The 21,699-nt window shown below is 40.8% G+C and overlaps 1 protein-coding gene across 3 annotated transcripts in view; it reads left to right on the top strand.

Annotated features, from left to right (window-relative positions):
* MICALL2 (MICAL like 2) overlaps window positions 1-21,699 on the top strand; it is a 78,427-nt gene that overhangs the window by 2,642 nt on the left and 54,086 nt on the right. For all 3 annotated transcript variants that reach the window (XM_088452022.1, XM_088452020.1, XM_088452021.1), the window contains exon 2: window positions 3,766-3,909. In XM_088452022.1, coding sequence (XP_088308148.1) covers window positions 3,767-3,909 — 143 coding nt within the window. In that variant the 5' untranslated portion in view covers window position 3,766. The remainder of the gene's footprint in view (window positions 1-3,765; window positions 3,910-21,699) is intronic.

Raw genomic sequence — 21,699 nt, 5'->3', positions numbered from 1 at the left:
TTTTAGTGGAAAAGGGGTATTAGTTTAAATAATGCAATTACAACCAGGCCAGGCATCTAGATGTGTGGAGTTTGTACATTCTCCCTGAGTATTTGTGTTTTTTTTTCTGGCTGGTGCGCTTTCCTCCCACATGCTAAAAACATACGTTTCATTGGGTGCTGACAAAAAGGACTAGTGTGTCCGAGTCATACATGTCACTATATAAATGAACGATAATTCAGACCTGCATGTGTGTGTTTGTTGCTAGCTTGAATAGTCTTTTGAGTGTGATTGTAGGTCATATAGGTTTATACAAATCGTCTACCTGTGGTTAGCAATTCATAAGTGAATGGATCGAGCGTTGTTTAGAAAACCACAATGCATCCAAACAATAAAAAAATGAAGGTGGGTATGGGGTAATTCGACACAGGTTCCATTGTTAGACCTATTTTACATGTGATATACTAGCGTTAAACTGGTAGTCAAGCATATGATTTATCCCCAGCCTTCATCTCTGACAACATTAGTTATTTGATTGTGATAAAAAATGTGTTGTATGTTTGTTGCTTTGTTTGACCAGTTAAATGGTATGTACTAATATGTGGCTATACAGATAGAAGGTGCTGACCTCAGAATTATTCTCGGTAGGAAATGGAGGTCCATACTGGCACCTGCCCTGGTACAGACGAGGGCGTGTATCTCTCTCCTAAAGATCAACACATACTGTACATGGTGATTTGAGGTGATACCTTCATTCGTGTCGATGGTTAAACAACTGGATCTTTATCTAATTTAGCCACACAAGCTGAATGAATGCATCTTGCCAAACTTGAGCTTATATTGCCTAGTGACACTTGTTTTTATTTAATTGACTTTATATTTGTTTAGTGTGTGTGTGTGTGTGTGTGTGTGTGGCGCAAGATACCATAGAGATCGAACAATAAAGTCGCTCCTATTGTGCTCCAAATTTCCGTTAACTATTCTTTCAGAAGGGATAGTATTGATGCGCAGAGTTTAAAATCTGTAATTTCAATAACAATCATTGCTACTGTGCATTCATAGAACCTTCATGGGAAGTTTCAGTTTGCTCTGGTCTGCCCGATGATAATTGTGTTTTGTGTGTGTGTGTTGCAAACTATTTGACCTACATTTGTCTGAATAGAGTTATCGTATGCCCAGCATCAGTCGTTCTATCGCCCATTGTGATTGCTGATAGAAATGGCGATGGTATGTATTGCCAAATGTAGTTTTATGGTCTTAAATGCAGTTGACAAAGCAAACAATTTTGTTTTGTATAGTGTTCAAAGATAAGTAACTAGAATCCTCTGTGGACCATTCCCAGTTCTCTTGCAGATTGCGGTTATCACCATAAGGGATGAACTTGGGCTAGGTTTAGTTCCGCAGTTAGCGCTTACTTTTATCACTACCAACTCATTTTCCTTGACCGGTAGAAACTAGGACCAAAGCCTCAATTCTGTGACGAAAGATTTATGACTTGTGCCAAATTTTAGCGTTGGGAATATGTGCAGTGACTGGCGTGTCTATGAAGAATATTGTGTATATTATTTTATTCTGAATATCAATTAATGAATTGGCACAATCAATCACCGATTTTTAATTGCCCAAAATACATGCTGTGTACTCTGGCCAAGACGACCAGCTTATTTGTCCTAGCTGCCACACGCAGTGTTGTAGGGCGTCCCCTGGGATTGTGGTGCATGTGGCAGTGTGCCTCTAGTCATAGTAATAGAGGGCCATTATTTATAGCTGTCTAGGACTGCTGAAGGCGTCTAATGCTTCTCAGCTGACACACTGGGAAATAGCCACATGGATTGCGCTGTTCTAGAAGGTGGGTAGAAGCTGGTGGCTGCTTATTGTTGAGACAGCTGGCATTTGTAGTCATTGCATGGCTGTATAGCATTAAGGCGAAAAGTCCCCTTAGATATAGATAGCTGTTTTTTTGGGGTTTTTTTGCCAGTAAGTTTCTTTTTAATAGCAATAAATACTTGTTCAAGAGCAGGTTGTAGGCGAGGTTACTATTCATTATTAAACGCCTTCAGGTCAACAGAACACCTTCCAGTATCCTCGACAGGTGCTAGACGATTAAAAATGAGCGATTGAACGATAAAGATATCGTTTGAAAATCGTTTGCAGATTGTTTAAAAAAATGGTCTTTTAGACATCTATCATCATGCAAACATGCTGGTCAACCTGACGATAACGTCTGGTTGAGCATGTTTGCAGATGATTGATTGTGCCTACACTGAATGACTGCTCGTTCACTGTAGGTACATCACAGACTGACAAACGACTGCACGATTACAATGTCGTAACCGTGCAGTCTTTTGCCTGTCTTCTAGTGGATAGGCACCTTAAGTTCAAGGATTGGGCCACAGAAAGACGTGGCTGCCGGCTGCTCGTGATTTGCCACCACATTTTCAATAATGGGCAGGGAATAAAATAATAATGAAATATTATTAGGCAGGGGCACATCTTATTTTAGATTGTTTTTAGTTGTAGCAAAAGTCGGCACTGTATGCAAGAGCCATTGCCCTGTTTTATTTTTTAACGGGCGCTGTTAATAAGACTGGGAAGGAGTTCCTGGAGCTATTCAATTCCGTGCACTGTTAGGGTGACTAAAGCGCGGCCAGCACTTTAGTCGGCGAATGCCGGTTCTCGCTACTAAACACCATGGTTAAGTCGCGAGAACCGCCATTCTCCAACTTAAGTTGTTATAGTTGGACTAAACAGCGTTCTGAATTCAATATCTCCAGGACTAACTTCCCGGCGTTATTCACCACTCTTAATTGAATCGTCCCTAAATTCTTGTGTACCAACTTTCCTTTTACTTGTAGCAACCTTCTGCCAAACAAATGTCCTGTAATGGAGCATACACACGGTCAGATTTGTCAGATCAACGATTTGAACGATTTTTGACAGCATTAAAATGAATGATATTGTCCAAGTCTGACTGCAAACATATCAGAGGTCAGATATCGTTATCTTACCATCGGGAACGCGCATCGTTCAAATCGTTCATCTGACAGATATGTCAGATTTTCCTTCAGATATGAACGATTGAACGTTTTTTTTAAATCGTTATCGTTCAGATCTAAAGAAAAATCTGACCGTAAGTAAAGACACCTTTCTGCATTTTATTTCTGCAGTTTTGAATTAAGAAGTTACAGGCTTAGATTACACATGGTGCATGACTCTAGACCAGGCCAGCTCTCCAGCTGTTGTAAAACTACAAGTCCCAGCATACCCTCCCACTGATCAGCTGGTAAAGCATGCTGGGATTTGTAGTTTCACAACAGCTGGCGAGCCACAGATTGGCCAGGCATGCTCCAGACTATAATTGTAAGGGTGACATCACAGTGGCCAGTCACCAAAATCTAGAACATTGTCCAAATAAATTAAAGTGTGTTAGCCACTGGATTCCCGCAGTTTCCATTCGTCACCTTTATTAATTGCACTGTAATCTTTTGCGACCCAAGCAGTAAGCTTCCACATGGCGTTGATCTGCCTATGGGTGACCTTGTCATAAGTTGTGGTAACATGGTGTGGCAGCAGCTAGCTATACATACCTCTTCACCACAAGTGCCAATCGGCTAGTAATAACTGCATTTTCCCAATGGAAGCTCACAATCTGTTTAGTTTTCCTATGTATGCATTTGTCCATGAGAACTTTTTGTCTTCAAATAAATATTTAAAGTACAATTTTTATTTTCTCTTGACTTTTTTTTTGTTTTTTCTTTTCATTCCTTCCTTTGGGATCCTCATTAGGATGGCTGCTATTAAGGCTCTTCAACAATGGTGCAAGCAACAATGCGATGGCTATCGGGATGTCAGCATCACCAATATGACCACATCGTTCCGAGATGGGCTGGCATTTTGTGCCATACTACACAAACACCGGCCTGACCTTATGTAAGTATATCCATGGAATTCTGTAGCAAGCCTGTTGCGGTATTGGTGGAAGTGCTTAGCTGTTTGAGCTCACGGATGGCACATCTGGTGATGTAGAATCAAATAGTGTGTGTGTGTGTGTGTGTTTCCCTTTAATGCTGGCAAGTCTATCGGTTTCTTTGTATGCATTTGATACAGACCTACCGTCTGAGTCCCACGGGGTATATGATTTTGAGAGAGAGGACTTGTATTGTCTTTTGAGGAAGGGCGCAGAATGGAACAAGAGCCGTAAGACACTAACAGTGGATAGAATTTTCGGACATGGGCATGTGAAGGTAGCTCTCCTTAGTTTACAGTAGAGACAGATGGGGAATAATGATGGACAGTATTATGTTCCCGCATGGATTTAGACCAGTGTTGTGCCATTGTTATGTTAGAGTGTGGTGGAAAAGATACCTGCCGCTGATCTTCGTTCTATTTATGGTTTGTGTGCATGTGACTATAACTGTTCTGTACTGTTATTACACACCCTATACGTTCTGCACTACTACAGATAGATTTGCACAAGCAGCTTTGCAATTTCGTGCTTGCTAATATGCAAATGCAGCAGGAGCTGTCTGACACCCCCTGCTGCATTTGCGATCCCAGCACTGCGACCAAGCCAGGTGAGTAAGCCTCAGCTTATGTAGACTGGCCGGCTTGCGAGGCCAGGAAACTGTGCCCGTGATCGCATATCCTGGCCTTGCCACTCCCGGCAAATGGGGGCGACACACCCTCGTTTCCGTAAGTGCTTTCAGTTCTCTCCCACACCCCGCCCTGTAAATGCCTCTGCCTGTTCATCAGCTCTAAAGCCGGGATGCTCAGCAAGCATCTCTGCATACATGATCCTCCTTATTCCGTTTTTTGGTAACTTTCAGCTGCGGTCATGTGCTGCTCACCACACCTCAGACTGGAAGTAACAGGACTAATTGCTCTCTATGGAGACATGCGTGAATTGGGCAAGTGGCTGAGCCCCGCTTTACTCTCTCTCCTTTCTCACCCAGGATGCTACTAAAACCCTTATCCACTCACTGGTCATCTCCAGGTTGGACTACTGTAAACTCCTCCTATCTGGTCTGCCTGATGTCCACCTCTCTCCACTCCAATCTATCCTCAGTCCTGCTTCTCGGCTCATCTTCCTCTCCAAACGTTCCCCTTCCCTTCAGAGCCCAATTCAAGGTTCTTATATTCCCTTACAAAGCTCTCACCCAGTTCTATCCCTTTTACATCTCTGACCTCATCTCCCTTTACTCTCACATCCGCCTTCATCGCTAAATGTACGCCGTCTCTCCTGCCAACTGATTACTTCCTCCCACTACCGCCTCCAAGATTTTGCCCGTGCTGCTCCCTACCTCTGGAACTCTCTCCCTCTGCCTATCAGACTCTCCACCTCTCTACAAATCTTCAAACCGGCTCTCAAGACCCACTACTTCATCATGGCCTTCCAGCTCTCATCCTAACCTACTGCTCCTTGCTCTTGTCTAACCCCATCTGTGTAACACCTGTTTGTCTGCTCTGCCCCTTTAGAATGTAAGCTCTCACGAGCAGGGCCCTCCACTGTCTTGTGCTACTGCATATACTGTCTACTCTTTACTCAGGCACCTAACACCTGGTTGCTTACGCCCTGTTGTTGATTTGAGTGTTATGATCACTAATGCAGCAATGTACAGTATATAAACATTGTACTGGTAAGTTGCTTGTTCACTTATTTGCCTATGTACTTTGTAAGGTGCTGCGGAACACTTGTGGAGCCATATAAATAAAGGATACCGGTAATAATAATAATAGCACCAATGCTGATAATACCTGTATATACTTTTACCTTACTGTGTTTGAATTTACAAACAATTTAATAGGATACTAATTGTATCAAGAAAACAAAAAAACATGTTTATGCTTTAATTCACCACATGTTTTTGTATGTAAACACTTTGTTTATATAAAGCCTATAAAAAAATAGTTTATTTGCACAAAATGATGTAGCTCAGTGAAATTCTCAGAACCTGTTTGATCATCTTATTGGAAGATGTCATTTTTTTTTCTCCCCAAAGTGAAGGTGTTGGCTACAAAGCCCAAATAAACGTAGCATTCATTAAGATCTGGATGACTGCTGGACCGCGGGATGAAAATAGAACCACTGTGGGTGTGTTAGTAATATTGGAAAAATATGAAGTGTAACAGAGTACTGTGAATGCATCCACGCCCCTAAATGTTTTCCAGTAACTGGTGTGAGGACCACAATGCACCCATTTATGTCCTCCCCAAATATGTTCTCCGTGTTCTACTAAAATGTGGTAACTGGACAGGCGGAGATTGAAAAGTGTAGGGCTGTGTTTTCATTCTCTATTTTTATATTCCGTGTAGAAATGTGATTTTATTACAAATGAAGCATTTAAATAAAATAAATAAATATGAATAGAGAATTGTACGCCTGAATTGAATTACATCAGGTCATCCTATTTGATAATAAGAAAGTTTAAAGCATTGTTATATATTTCTCTGTTGTATTGTGGTTGAAGAATATTTTTATTTATTAACTGGAGAGTGGGAAAGTATAGGGTTAACTGATAAAGCAATGATGATTTACATTGATGTCTTCTCCTTATTTGTTCTATTATACACTCGATACTCGGAATTGCATATGAAATGCGCTGTCACGGGCTGGTTCTGAGCCGCACACAAAGTGACTGTAGGTATGGACAGCGGCAGAAGCTGTATTTACTACCTTATACTAATGTCGGTATCCTTTTAACTAGAGCGGAGGATCGTGCGTGTGCAAGCAGGAACCCAGACCCCCATTAGTTATTCACTGGACGTCGCAGCTGGCATTATTAGTATCTTCACCAGCCCCATGCTCTGTGTTCTACAGATTCAGAATCAGTCACACACAGATATACAGGTGTCGCTAGCAAATTAATCGGTGCCGTCTCCTGAAGTGGTTTGTTGAATCCAATTGCGACTAAGATGCATTTTTGGTGCCAAAAAGACGCCAGGCGTCTCATGCCGCATAGCGTATTGAGGCTAAGTGTAGGAGGACATACCTGTATCTAGCCTTTCTGCCATGTCTGTAATATGTAGTGCAAAAGTCCCCAGCTGTTGTGGAACTGCACATCCCAGCATGTCCTGCCACGGTTTTACTATTAGGGCATGCTAAAACTGTGGCAGGACATGCTGGGATGTGTTGTTGCACAACAGCTGGGGGCATGCATGTTGAATACCCCTGCTGAAGTGAATAGAGGAGCGATAGAGGGACCAGATTTTTTAAGCCTCTTCTGCAATCTCAGATTTACTTACTGGGAGCTGCCATGATAATCACTTAAAATCCAACCCTGATGACAATCCAATGTTTATTTAATTCGACTAATGCTGGGTACACACGGGGCTGAACGATCTCCCTTGAAATTCCTGGTGTGCTGGATGAACTATATAGTTCATCCACACACCAACGATGAACGACCAACGATCGTTTTCCCGTATAGAAAATTAACGATATTGTCCAGATTGGCCTGCATGCATGCCCGATGGATGATATCGTTATCGTTCACCTGGAGTGTGCATCCTTGGTCGTTTATTGCATACAAATGGAACGATATATCGTTGAACGTTATCGTTCATATCGTAACGATATATCGTTCCGTGTGTATGCACCTTAAGAATTTTATGGCGAATCTTCACATATCCTACACTGCGTAATAGCAGCTGGAATATAAAAGTTACCTGACTAACGTGTTGGCAGATAAGGTGAAATCTGTAGCACTGCATTAATGTAGACTGGTGGGTAAACTTACGGATGATGTGGTAAGTGCTGGATGTATGATGAAGGTCTTCAGGTTTTGTATACTGTACAACTCTGCAAATAGGGGTCTATATCAATCCTCAAAAGGTTACATGTAAATTGATGTACCCAGATGTCCCCTTTCCTCTTTAATAGTTTTATTTGCAAATCTAGATCCTGGTATTGGTTTGAAATATTCATTAATTCACTCACACGGTCATTCCGAGATCAGGCCTAACCAGCTGATCATAGGGATCTTGTAGTTTTTCACTATCTGCTCCGATTTTGATCTGGAAATCTGTTTCTAATCACGCATGCCCCAATGTCACACGTGTGTATCTGAACTTATTTCAAGTCCTTCTGGACCTTCTGGATTGAATAAACTTCTCAATAATATCCTTCATTAGCCACAGTTGTGTTCAGTAGATTCTATAAATGTAAGCAAGCCATTTGTAATGCTGCTTATGGAATCACGCTGCACTGAAGTAAGCTGTCTGCAGGTCAGGTCTGACATTTCCATGCATAGATTTATAACCTGGAACAAGAATGTAAGAATGCCAGAGATTTGCATTGATTACGTTGTTTATGGGTGTGTTATATTTTTTCTTATGTATTATGCAGACATAGATTTTTGTCAACTGTCCACCTTGACTGTTCAGTCGAATCTTGAAACATACAACTTTTTCGGTTATAGTGACTCTGCCACTTTGATTTTCTCCTCTACTAGAGCAATTGTTGATAGCAAAACAATTCATATTAGTTTTAACTTTGCATCACAGAACGTTACACATTTAAAACACATGTACGAGGTAACTTATATTAAAGGAAATTTCCAAATGTATGGTGTTGTTTACCTTGATTAGACTTCATAAAGACTAATGTTTAATAGTTGTCCTTCACTAGGCTGTTTCACTGGTTAGATGCAGTCCCTATCCTCCAACATAACCCATTCCAACAGGTACAAAATGTTCCGCTCTTGGACTTCCCACCTAATTTATAATTGCAGTCACCTGTGTTGAAACACCTGTCTCATCAATTAACTAGTTCAACAAAGGTGACTGCAATCATTCATTAGGTGGGGAAGTCCAGGAGCAGTGTTTTGTACCTAATGGAACGAGTCATGTTCGAGGGTCTGGATATACCCCATAGCATAGTGTAAAGGTGCATACACACGTAAGGATTTTTTGAACGATTTAACTATAACAACGTCGTTATCGTTCAATCGTTGAAAAAATCGTTCAGTTTCTGAGTTATAACTATGAACGATTATTGTTCATGCTCGTTCCCGTTTGTAGTTCATTCTGACTGACCAACTGAACGATTTTCATGAAGGGAAATTACAAATATCATCTGTATTTCAAAAAATCGTTCATTACACTTTAAAAAATCTGACAGAAAATCGTTCATAAAATCGTCGGTAACAAAATCGTTGTGCGTGTATGCAGCTTTAGTAATGGTACACGGACGTAATTACATTTGTCTACAGAGGAAGGGGGGATCATAAGCGAAAAGCTACAACAATATGTGTTACAGATTTCAAAACTGCTGACATCAGCCCATATTCAGGTATAAAATATTCTAAACTAGAGAGTGTATCCAACCAACCAACTAAACAAGATAGTCATTGCCCCCTATTGGAAAACTATACCATTTGGGTCTATTGCAATCTGTTATTTAGTTTATAAATAAAATACTCAGAGTTGATATTTACTGTTGTTATTATTATTATTATTATTATTATTTGTTTTACATGTTGTGACAGAATAGTACTTTCTTTTTAAGGGAGAAGATTTGCGCCTGTGAGATATTTGTGTAAGTGGAGATATTGGTGCTGAAATCTCAGAATACGTCCATTTGTACTCGTGTGTTTCTGTCTCACAATCACTGAGCCAGTCCCCCGTTTTTGTCTGTCCTGTCCTTCTCTTTCATCTCATCCCCAATGCTGGTGACCTTGCATAGTCAGCAGGATAAGCCGTGTAATTACGAATATGACATGACATGGCTGAGGAAAAGAAAGGGAATTACAAAACCTAATTTCTGGTTTTAAAACTCCGTCATCTAGACAAAACCTCATTTAAAGATAAAAATATGGTTTTGTGTGGTGATGACCGTTCCGCTCTGAAACCCTGGTCAGATTGATACAGCCAGTCCCTGGATGCGTTCATCAGTTCTGTTGTACAAGGAGAAATTTTATGTTCGTTTGTTTACAATCTGAAAAGTTTTGTGAATGTGCAATAAGTTACGTAGTCATTGTCAGCTGTCATCTCAAAAGCCCAGATGACGACCTTATGTGGTATATTCATTTCTTGTTAGTTTTGCAATTTTCTGTTTGTTTGGTTTACACAGACTGATGGTGTTACACTTTGGTCTGAATGGATTTCTCTTTTAAGGCTCAGGATCAAGATCACTGATAAACTCCAAGTGGCATGTCTCCAGGAATATAAGGTTTCACTCTTACAGGTTAAATGTGACCGAAATGAAGCATGAACGGCTACAAATGTCTCTTCAGAAGTAGCGTGAATTATTGGTGCACCTCAGGTGCGATACATGCACAGCCTGTGCCTTATAGCCGGTCACTAAGGACACCATATGTTATGTATTTGCACATGTGAGGACATCAATGTAACTTAATTTTCTGACGTGTTCTCAGTCTATGCTCATTCCGAAGTCTGTTCATGCAACACCACGACCAGGTCAGCCTTTTATGTTCTCTGGTGAAACTTTAATGGTTTAATGACTCAATAAATGTTATCTCATGAAGTAGAATGCCTCATCCCTTTAGTCCTGTCCCCTGCCCATCCCCCATTTTGGCAGGTTTTCTACCTCAAAACACAAGACACCATTTTGGTGCGTGTTCAGCCGAATCAAACCTCACTGGGTTTTCAGCACTTCGGTCTTGATTCAGAGGTGAACAGAGATGTGGCTGGGTCTCTATGGTAATTCTGCAGCCTGCTGAAACGCCCACTGGCTGCGCAGTTATTCCGTTGCGGCGCATACTTAGACGCTCCATCAGTTACAACTTTGAAAATTGCGCCAGCCCTATAGCAGGTGCTATTTCACCATCTGAACAGAGCCATCGGTGCAACTGCATATTCCCGCAGTCTGTCAGCGACACCCCCACTTCTGGTTAGCCACAGCCTTTACCTCCCGGGAACGCGCACTGAGAATCAATCTCTCTGCGTGCAATTTCGATCTGTGTCTTATGGTGCATACACACGGTCAGATTTGTAGGACGATATAAACTATATCGTTAATAGAGTCCTTTTTTTTTTGGGCCCCTTTCAATCCCCAAACGACGGATGTTGCGCGGGCACGGATGGTCGATAATGATAATGACCATCGTCTGTGCATGCAGTCCAACCTGGTCGGTATCGACCAGGTTACTATAGGGACCCGCAATCGTTGACTACGGGTCGTTTAGGCGTTTGGGGGTTGGTGGTGTGCTGGATGATCGATATCGATCATCCAGCATATGCAAGACGATCAGACAACGATATCGTTATCGTTGTCTGATCTGGCCGTGTTTATACACCATTAGAGCTGTAACCATCGAGAGGCATGCACAGACTGAAAACATTGGTAGCTTACATGCGTCATTGCCACGGTGTATGCCTCTGAATATACAATATGTAGATGAAAGTGATTTGGACACTGACGGCAAATACTGTAGATCAACAAGATTTTATTGAAGTCAGTACTTTGTAGGTCCACCATGTGCAGTGATTACTGCAGACACCCTTCTTGGCAAACTGTCCACAAGTTCCTGGACAACAGCAGGCGGTAGGTTTTGCCATCCCACCTTAAGTGACCAACTGTGATACTGAAGAAGGTCGAGTCGGCCTAGAACGCTCCAATTCGTCCCAGAGGTTCTCAATGGGGTTAAGATCTGGACTCTGATCTGGCCAGTCCATCCAGGTTACTGAATGTTCTGTATACCAGTCCAGCGTCGCCCTGGAAACATGACAGGTGGAATGGGCGTCCTGATAAAAACATTTGTTGTTTCCGTAGAACTGCAAGTGCATGGGTCTCCCTACAAAGTGTTCTTGTCGAAACTGCCGCATTAGTGGCCATTTGGAAACTCGTGAGCAGTGGTATGCATATCGCTTGCGCGGGGGTGTCCAATCACTGTTAACTACATAGTTTATAGGTATTGGCTTCAGATCAGCCTAAAAATAGTCTCATCCGTCAATGAAGAAGCAGGCTTTATAAAAGCCTTTTATGTACAGTACTGTATAGCCATTGTCTTCTTTGCACTCTTAATTTAACCTGCTGCCAAATCTAAATTAACCCAAGTATTCCTATGTGCACTTCAGTTCATTGTGTCGCTGTGACTGTATCCTATTAATTACGATGGGACACTTTATAAAACTGTCTCTTAGTTATGTACTCTATATGCTTCACAGAATAGGGTTATTGGCCATAAATCTCTCTTACTATGCATGTGTATTGGAATAGTGATTTCCTTAGTGGATAACTAATTAGACACCTTTTTGTGTCTGCCAAGTGGGCAGCAGTTAGATGCCCCTGAGAAATGATTCTTCTGATGTTCTTTGTATTTCCTTATCTTATTCAGGCATAAAATGCTGATCCTTTGTCCGCCTTATATAGTCTGTATATCTTGGTCTGCACAAACTTTATAAAGTGTTTGCTTTGTAAGTGTTTTGTTAGTTGCCTTTGGCTGCAATGTGCTGACGGGTCACCCATTTCTTCTGCCACGATACAAGTTTGCAGTTGCAGCAGGAATTAGTTTGAATATCTTGTGTAGAGACAGACTACAGCTTTGAGTAGAAACTAAAACCAGGGTTCTCTGTATGAGGTATACAGTATGTGTGGTGTGTGGCTCTTTGCTTGCTCTCATACACATTGAAGTATTAAAATAGCTGGGGTAGTAAAATACTAAGGATAAAAATGATCATTTTAGATATGAAACTTGGAGGTAATATAAATAGATCTGTTAACCTGAGTTTCTGCTACAGTTGGGTTAAATTAATGTTTTATAGAGCATGATCACACCACTGTAATACAGGCAGCTGAGGCTTCTCCCACATTTAGGGGGAGATTTATCAAAGCTTGGAGAGACATAAAGAACCAACCAATCAGCTTCTAACTGCCGTTATACAGGCTTTGTTTGAAAACCAAGCTTTGATAAATCTCCCCCTAAATGTGTGTACACACTAGACTATTTTTGGAACAATATGCCCGATGCCGACACATCGGTATGACATTTCGTCTAAAATCGTCTTGTGTGGATGCTCTATCTCATCCGGTGCACGCTCCTCTGGGGTCGGCAGCCACGTCGTCAGGTCGGCCCTACAATGTAAGTGAACCTGACGGTGCAGCTGACGACCCCATGCAGCAGGGGCCGACATATCGGTCAGGCACTGGATCGTCTAGTGTGTACTCGCCTGATGTTTCAGCCCGTCAGCATGGGGAGGATGGAGGGCGGCAGTCGCATCGCTGGGTACACACATCACTTAGTGTGGACCCAGCTTTAGTGTCCTTCTGGGATCTGATGTAGATCAAAAATCAGAGACTGCACTCTGTTGAGCTGCTGTGACATGAGTTGCCCTGCCACTGCACTCTGATGTAGGTCATAAATCCAAGACTGCACTCTAAATCCAAAAATGCATGCTGTGACATGCTACCCTGCCACTGTATATGAGTCTGCACCTGTTTTCATGATGACTGCAGGCATGAAATTCATTAATTCATTCATTTAGTAATTTATTATTCAGTCAAGTTACTTTAAGTATATGATTTTGCTCCTTCATTCACAGCATTGTAATGTCAAATAGTGGCTTTATTTACTTACCAGAAGGTGTGGAATAACAGAAACTTTACAAGATTTGTGTGGCTCAGAATAAATACAAGTAGGCTACACCAAGGTGATTTTGGATGAATTCACTGTGGAGTCTGATAGGTGAAATGTAAATTTTAGCAGGATTTTCTGTTTCATACTTGAGAAAAGATACCTGCTCTATTCAAGATATTCTTTTTAAAACTTTGCAAATGCATCATTCGCTAGCATAACACAAATGTATCTATGCCTGGCACATACACTACTAGAGCAGACCTGCATGCATTATGTGATTTTTGTAACTTTGCATTTGCACGCCATTAGTGTCATTTTATTTTTTTTATTTAGGGAACTTATTTCGTCGAAAAATTTGGGCTCCAAAGTGTTCCTTACAGCCCCTAATGTATTTTATTTATATGTCGTCTTTAAGCAATATCAAGGTGTTTAAAAATAATCTTCAGATCTACCAAGAAACTCCTTAGCTGTGAGTAAGCTATCTTGTGAAATGCACAATGTTGAAACCTAAACACGCAAACCTATGCTTGCCTATGGTCCCCGAGTTATGGTAGTCTCTGTGTAATAAGTTTGCAATATTTTTTTTTTAATAGTAATAAAACTATTTTATAATTATAATGTTCATGTTCAGTCACCAAGGAATAATTATTTGCTTCCTTGTATCCTGTAAAATTACTTGGACCCAAAACATAAGTCAACTGTACCCTGATGCACCATGATCCTATTCTCATGTACAATATCAGCAATATACTCAAGGAAACCACAGTGAAGTAATTAGAAGGAAGTACTTAATTACAATTGAACGATGGATCACAAAGCTCTACATCACCTCCAGAAAAAAAAATTACCCAGAACAGGCTATGGGGGAGATGTATCAAATCTAAAGGTGCCCATACATTGTGCGATAAAGCAGCCGATCCGACGGATTGGTACGATATCACTGCTATATGGTACAGTGTGTGGGCATGATATCGGACAGTGCGATCGTACGTCGCACCTCCAGATCTTACTGTATGTTCAGTTGATCTGGGGATGCGATGTACGATCCCATGCAGCACTATGCGGGGGGAGGGGGTGGCGGCATATCGGGAAGCGGATCGCTCAGTGTGTGGGGACCGCTAGATATGTCTGCTGTCAGATCGCAAGTCGCAGCGCAAGCTGCCTATTGTAACGTGTTTGGGTGGCTTTAGAGATAAAGTGGAGAGAGATAAAGTACCAATACCAACCAATCACTGTCTGTCATTTTCAAAACACAACCTGTAAAATAACAGTTAGAAGCTGATTGGTTGGTACTTTTATCTCTCTCCATTGTTTTATACATCTCCCCCACAGACAGAGGGCGTGTGCAAGGTCTGCTGGGGCAGGAAACTAGAAGAAGTAGGATAAAACATCTCTAATGCAGTCTATTCTGGGTGGTGGGGGTCCACAAGTCAGAAGGCCTTTCCTCCCACTCAGTATTTTTTCCTGTTATGCCAGAGAAAATACTCTGAAGCTGACTTGTTCTTCACTTCTAGCTGATATCACACAGCTGTGCGCTCAGACAAAAGAATCTGTTTATCAGATGTTCCAAAAGCTTCATGTTCTGTATACTGTATTGTGACCACTGAGAGGACATGATTTATTTCTAGCTCCCTACAGAGCCGAGTGAAGGAGAGACACAGAAGCAGCCTGTGACGTTCACTCACTAAGTGCACCTTGTTCTGGCAATTTCTGAATGTTTTTATTTAATTTCCTATATTATTATTATTATTATTATTATTATTATTTTTGAACAGGTTTTTTTTTTTTTTTACATTTTTATTAGTGTGCTATATAAATGAAAGGGGAGGTATCGCAATATTTGTTATAACCAACCACCAAACAGCCAGTGGTGGCAGACTCCCATCATTTATGAGTTGTAGACATTGCTCGCATCCATCAGTTTGAAAGGGTGCGGTCGCTATAGAAGGAATCTATCTAAATAGGCAGCATTGATCATTTTCTGAGAATTAAAACTTGGAGGGTCCAGGTCTTAGAAAGGTTGTTGGGACCATTTAAGTCCTTTATTCCCCAAAAATTATACTTTTGTGGAATTTCACTTTATGGCATACATGCCTACCCTCCCGGTTTTCGCAGGAGGCTCCCGATTTTTCGGGTAACCCCCCGCACCCCCGGAAGGGTAGGCATTTCTCCCGCATTCTGCCCACTTCCTAGTGAAGTGGGCAGAATTAGGAGAATACCCGCTGCAATCGCGGGTCTCCGTGAAGGGGGCGGGGCTTAAGCTGTGATTCTGCATGAATCACAGCATTTGGCCCTGCCCCCTATGTAAATTGTGCCCAATCGCGGCAATTTTACCACGAGGGGGCGGGGCTTAATGACGCAAATCGTCAAGCCCCGCCCCCTGCTGCTTCTCTTACCCGGGCTTCTCCCGGGAAGAGAATATTAAAGGTAGGCAACCCTGCTTTATGGACCTTTTTAGTGTACGAGTTCTCTGAGGAAGTGCCTCAGGGTGAAATGCGTTTGTCTACACAGATTGACGTTTATATATTTTTCACCTTTATTCATTTGTTCTTGAGATTTCTTTATATTAATATATTTCAACCCTACAGTAGATATTTCTACATTCATGTCTTGGGTTGGGTACGGGATAGCGGCGGTCAGAATAGCATAAACGGCATTCCGACAGTCAGAATCCCAACAGAATTAGGTAATTATCCTAACCCCGCAGGGGACAAAGAATATAGGTGAACACTCTGAGCACTAAGAACTAAGAACAATGATGGTCAAAATAATCCTGATAAACTCTACAATTAAAATGGACAATAAGGGATATATTTACTAAAGTTAGAGTTTTTAGAAGTGGAGATGTTGCCCATAACAACCAATTAGACTCTACTTAGCATTTAACTAGCAACTACTAGAAAATAATAGCTAGAATCAGATTTGTTGCTATAGGCAACAACTCCATTTCTACAAACTCTCACTTTAGTAAATATACCCCAAAGTGAGGTGCTTAGTACAAGTTTGGCCAAAATTGTTTGTCATCCACCACATCAAGGTGAACCCCATAAGACGGGTCCCTAACATCCCTAATACTAACACCTCAATTTATCCAGGACTTACTTGTAATAGTGCCCATTCTAATATGTAGACAGCAATGCAAGAACCTGTGCAGATGATTAAAAGCAAGTAAGGGCAGATGGGTGGGGTGCAAATACCAAGCAGAGGGAGTCTCAGCCTTCACGTGTACAATATATACAGAAATATAGTAGAAAGCGGGAGGGGGCTTGGACTGCACACCCTAATTTTAAACATAATAAGAGGTGCTACCATGCTGAGACTTGTAGTACAATGCAGGGGACAAAGAACACAGGCGCACACTCTGAGTACTAAGAACAATGATAGTCAAAATAATCCTGATAAACACTACAAGTAACATGGAGTATAAGTGAGGTTCTTAGTACAAGTTTGGCCAAAAATGTTTGCCCATCCACCTCGTCAGGGTGAACCTCATAAGATGGGTCCCTAACATCCCTAATACTAACACATTTGTCAAAAGTATCCTAACCCCTAACCCACCTTTCCCGCAGCCTAACCCAAAAACCCCTCCCCCGCAGCCTAACCCTCCCCTTAGTGCCTAACCCTAATACTTAACGTTGTGATGTCAGCGGTCAGGATTCTGGAGCCAGGATTCAGGCTGCTGTTGGGATTCCGGGGCCAGTATTCTGACTGCCGGCATCCCGACTGCCGCGATGCCGACTACATGCCCATATCTTGATACTAATTACATCCTATATCTGTGTTCTAAGCGTATATTGCCTCTTGATCACATCTGTCACAGTTCTTCTACTTGGAACCACCACACGGCCTTCCTTCCACCCAGTTTCCCTAAGTACCTATTATGCATCCTGCCACTTATTTTGAACTAATACACATTAAAGCACCATATCTAGAAGCCATCTATGTTATACACTTGCCCTGATTTTTCACAGCATAGGTATATTCTTCCCATATCTTCACTTCAATTCATCCTCCGCTAATACACTCCTAAATAGTTCAAACCTGGCGCTCAATTCCATAATACTGAATTTGTATCTTCTTTCCAGTTGTATCTCCCATCCTTATTCATCACACACAAAATATAATTTGCCCATCGTTACTATTCGCACCTTATTTTGCCCATATCCTAACCCTACTTGACTCATTCTGGTACCATATACCACCAAATTCTTTCCTCTTCTTGCCATATACACCTGACTCTCCTCTATGTCCGGCATAGAAACAGATTGTTTGTGTGATTTAGTATGTGGGCCTGTTCTTCCCCTACAGATCTAAATGGTCTTGCGTGCTGATTGGTAGGTGCTCTTGAATTGTCAGTACATACCTGCCAGGTAGGCATTTGTGGTTCCTATGCTGGTTGTGTTGTGTCTACCAGCAATGATGTGGCAGGGACTGGTTAAAAAAAACGTGATGTGAAATTATTCCTTTGCAGTCAAAAAGGAAAAGTTAGCTGTGTGTAAATATACTGATGTATTATTTCCATAAGTGGCCATAAAAAGCATTAAACTCCATCTTGAAATTTGTTCCTACATTGGAGTAAAACTTTCCAGATTAATTTTGATTCCACAATCAGCACTAAACAGTTTAGATCAATTCAATCTTTAATTGCAAATTAAAACAAACAAACATACAGCCAATAGTTTGTTAATAAAAAAATGTCTTCACTACTTTGTTAATTTATGCCATAATAAGTCCTGATGCAATGTCTTGTATTCAGGAGTAATATATGTAATTGATTGGCGTATGCCTGTGTAAAGTTAAACTGTTTCTGCTGATTTCAAATTGATACAACTGTCTGTATGACAACCCACAGTTGGCTTAATTCATTTATATGCAAGAGCTTAATCATGAATATCAAATAACATTTCAAAGCAAATCCTTGAAGAGCAACAATCAGGAGAAGGCTATAACATTTTCAAAATCTTTTACTGTCTCCAGAACACTGTCAGGTCAATCATAAAGATACGGGAGTCAATCCAATTAGGTGCGAGGTACGAGTTGCTGTTTTCTCTTTGAATTTGCATAGCAAATTCATTTTGCAATCCAATCAGCAACTCGCACTTAACCAGTCAGAGTCAATTCACATTTTTCCATTCACATCTCCCTCCCTGAGGGTGAGAGATGGAAAGAAAAATCTTTTTTTTTTTTAATGGTAAAATGTCGGGACACCGTGTGACCCCCAACCCCCCAATGACTAATTAGGCATTTGGAAGTTTCCCATTATCTTAATTAATCCAATAATTACATGTATTTTTCTGGGATTTAAAAAAAAAAAAAAAAAAAAAAATGGCCTCAAATTACCCCCAAATCAACTTTTTCGTTAGTTTAGGCACCCCAAATTTAAAGTATTTTTTTTATTTGAAAAATAATTTTTTTTTTACAATTTTTCAAAGTACCCCAGAACTATTATTTTTTTCTCTACTTTTTCATTTGAGAGTAAACAAGTTACTTTTTTTTTTTAGTAATTTTTTTTTTATTTTTTTTTAAAAAGCACAAATTAGCCATTTGATACCTTTTAATACTTTCCTAATGCCCACAAACAGCGTTCTATACGGTCCAGCTTATGCAATTTTAAATTTTTTCTGGTGTCCAGACTGGTCTCCCCACTTCTCTCACATCGCATTTGGCAGTCAATTTGCAAACCTCTGCTGCGTGTACCGCAAATAGACATTATTAATTGGATTGGAGAGTTCTCGGGTCCATACATTCGTGCGACGTCGAGTTTCATGAAACAAACTCGCTACTTGCAATTCGCACCTAATTGGATTGACCCCATGGAGAGAATTTGGTACAACTCTGAATTTGTCTAATAAGATGAAAACTGGATGCAATTTTTATTTTATTTTTTTGCACATGAAAACAGGTGAAAATTGCAAAGCATTCTGGTAGAGACTTACCCAAACACTTTGTAATTTTATAACTGCCAACCCAGATGAAGCCTATTTTGTGCCTATTTGTTGACAATAATACTACTCATCCACATACAGTAGCTCCCAGCAGTGTGTATGTGGAATCCACAGCTGCAACTGCAGGGCTAGCTTATGAAAGCTGTTGATTGCACTGTATCCTCAATAGGACTCCTGTGTCCACACACAGGACTGGTAGTTCTCTAATTCACCCTTCCTTCACTCCTTCACTTTCTCTAGCTGTGTGATACATTACTACTACTAGTAATGTTACAACATTGTATCCAGTAAGACTTTTTTTCTTTTTCTTATAAACCCTCGTACTTCTGTGGTCTCAAATAAACAAACCTTTTTGGAATGTTTTGTGGCTTTTTTGTTTTTCCACGCTGTAAAACTGATTACAGTTGCGGAATCGCCAGTCTTTGCACAGTGTGCCCTGTACACAGAACGTACAACTGAGCTGCTGGACACTCTGTGCAAAGTGGTCAATCATTGGCATGATTTTCTAGGACGCTTTAGTACAAAAATGTATGGTTTGCTACAAGGGAAAGAAAAAGAACCCGAGTATTCATATAGGTTTTAAACGCTGCGGAGACTGCCACTTTGTAGGCTAAGTGACTTATTGGTTCCCATTGACACTTGAGTTTTGGTTGAGCCCACAAAATGGCTGCCACAGTATGTACTATATGTTATGCTGCTTGTGTGGGAGCCAACATTAACCAACAAAGTGTGTCGCTCAATAATACCTATAGCTAATTCAGTGTGCTGACCGTGGTAAATTATAAACCCAATAAGGTGTGTAAAATATGCCCTTTGAAGTGCACTGGACTTTCTCACGCCTACATTCACCTGTTCTAAGTATTGCTCTTAAACAAACACAAAGGCTTTTATTAAAAAAAACAGTGCAAGTTGGACACATGCTGTAACCCATAGCAGCCAATAAGATTATATTTCATTAATCTCACTACACAAGATTGCTAAGAAATAAATGGATCTCTGCTTGATATAGATTGAAGCATTTGTCTGTGAACCACATAATTAAATACACCACGTTTTTTTTTTGCCACCATTTTAATGAAGTAAACTGCCAAAGGCCGCTTGGGTTGTGTGTAATGTTGGTATTGTCTGAATGCAGCATGTGATATGGATGATGTGAATGAAGCATGAGATTAATGCTGGGTTGTGTAGGAATATATGAGTGCCTAATATCCTTTTTATCGGGTAATGTTAGCCATTGTTGCATGTCCTGTCTCATTAGCTGTGAGATCTTTATCTGTGGTGTTGAGGCCCTGTCACTCCTACATTGTGGCACTATCACTGTACACAGTTTTTACAGGAAGCACCTGGATGGATGCTGAAGGGTGGGACAATGCAATTTAATTCAGGCTGTGTCTTTCTTCTCAGCTGGTAGCCTGGCTTCACAACCCCAGTAAGATTACATGGCTAGTGAGAAGTGTGCTCTCTGCACAGCTCTGATATGACCTGATGCAGCTCCCATGATTAATAATTCTGCTATCGTCATTGGTTTCATCATTTAAAAAAAAAAAAAAAAAAGGAAGGATATAAATCTGTAAAACCTGCATTATAAAAACAATATGCCGAAGTTCACACATGAATAAATAATACCATCTTGCATCTGTGAGTATATGTATATATATATATATATATATATATATATATATATATATATATAATGTGGTGCAGACTGTTTACAGATGCAAGTTTAAGTTCAGTACTTGAAGCTATAGGGGGAGATGTACTAAGCTCTGGAAAGTGGTAATTTGGACAGTGATAAACTACCAACCAATCCGTTCGTAACTGTAATTTTTCAAACACAGCCTGTAACATGACAGTTAGGAGCTGATTGGTTGGTAGTTTTATCACTTTTCAGAGCTTAGCACATCTCTCCCATATATTCTTGCCAAATGTCCTTTGTGGATGATTTTTTGTTTCTACATGTTCTGATAAATAATCCAAGCTGGGCATGTCTGCGTCCACAAGTACTGGGACCCATACATCAGCAATAAAATAAAAAATTATTCACTGATTCTGTGTCGCCCCCCACATCCCGATTTAACGATTCTCTCATCCACCAATATGCACCCATACGTTGCTGATACGTACCAGTGATTCGCAGATCATATTCACCACAGAACGGATCTATCAATCGCGGAAGGCTCATCATTTTACTAGTGATGGTCTGCAAAACGGCTGGTCGGTACCATACACTGGCCCTGATT

This window comes from Taudactylus pleione, unplaced genomic scaffold (assembly GCF_031769625.1).
Source record: "Taudactylus pleione unplaced genomic scaffold, aTauple2 ptg000032l, whole genome shotgun sequence".
NCBI classification, from domain to species: domain Eukaryota; kingdom Metazoa; phylum Chordata; class Amphibia; order Anura; family Myobatrachidae; genus Taudactylus; species Taudactylus pleione.
This window is presented reverse-complemented; position numbering and strand designations above follow the sequence as displayed.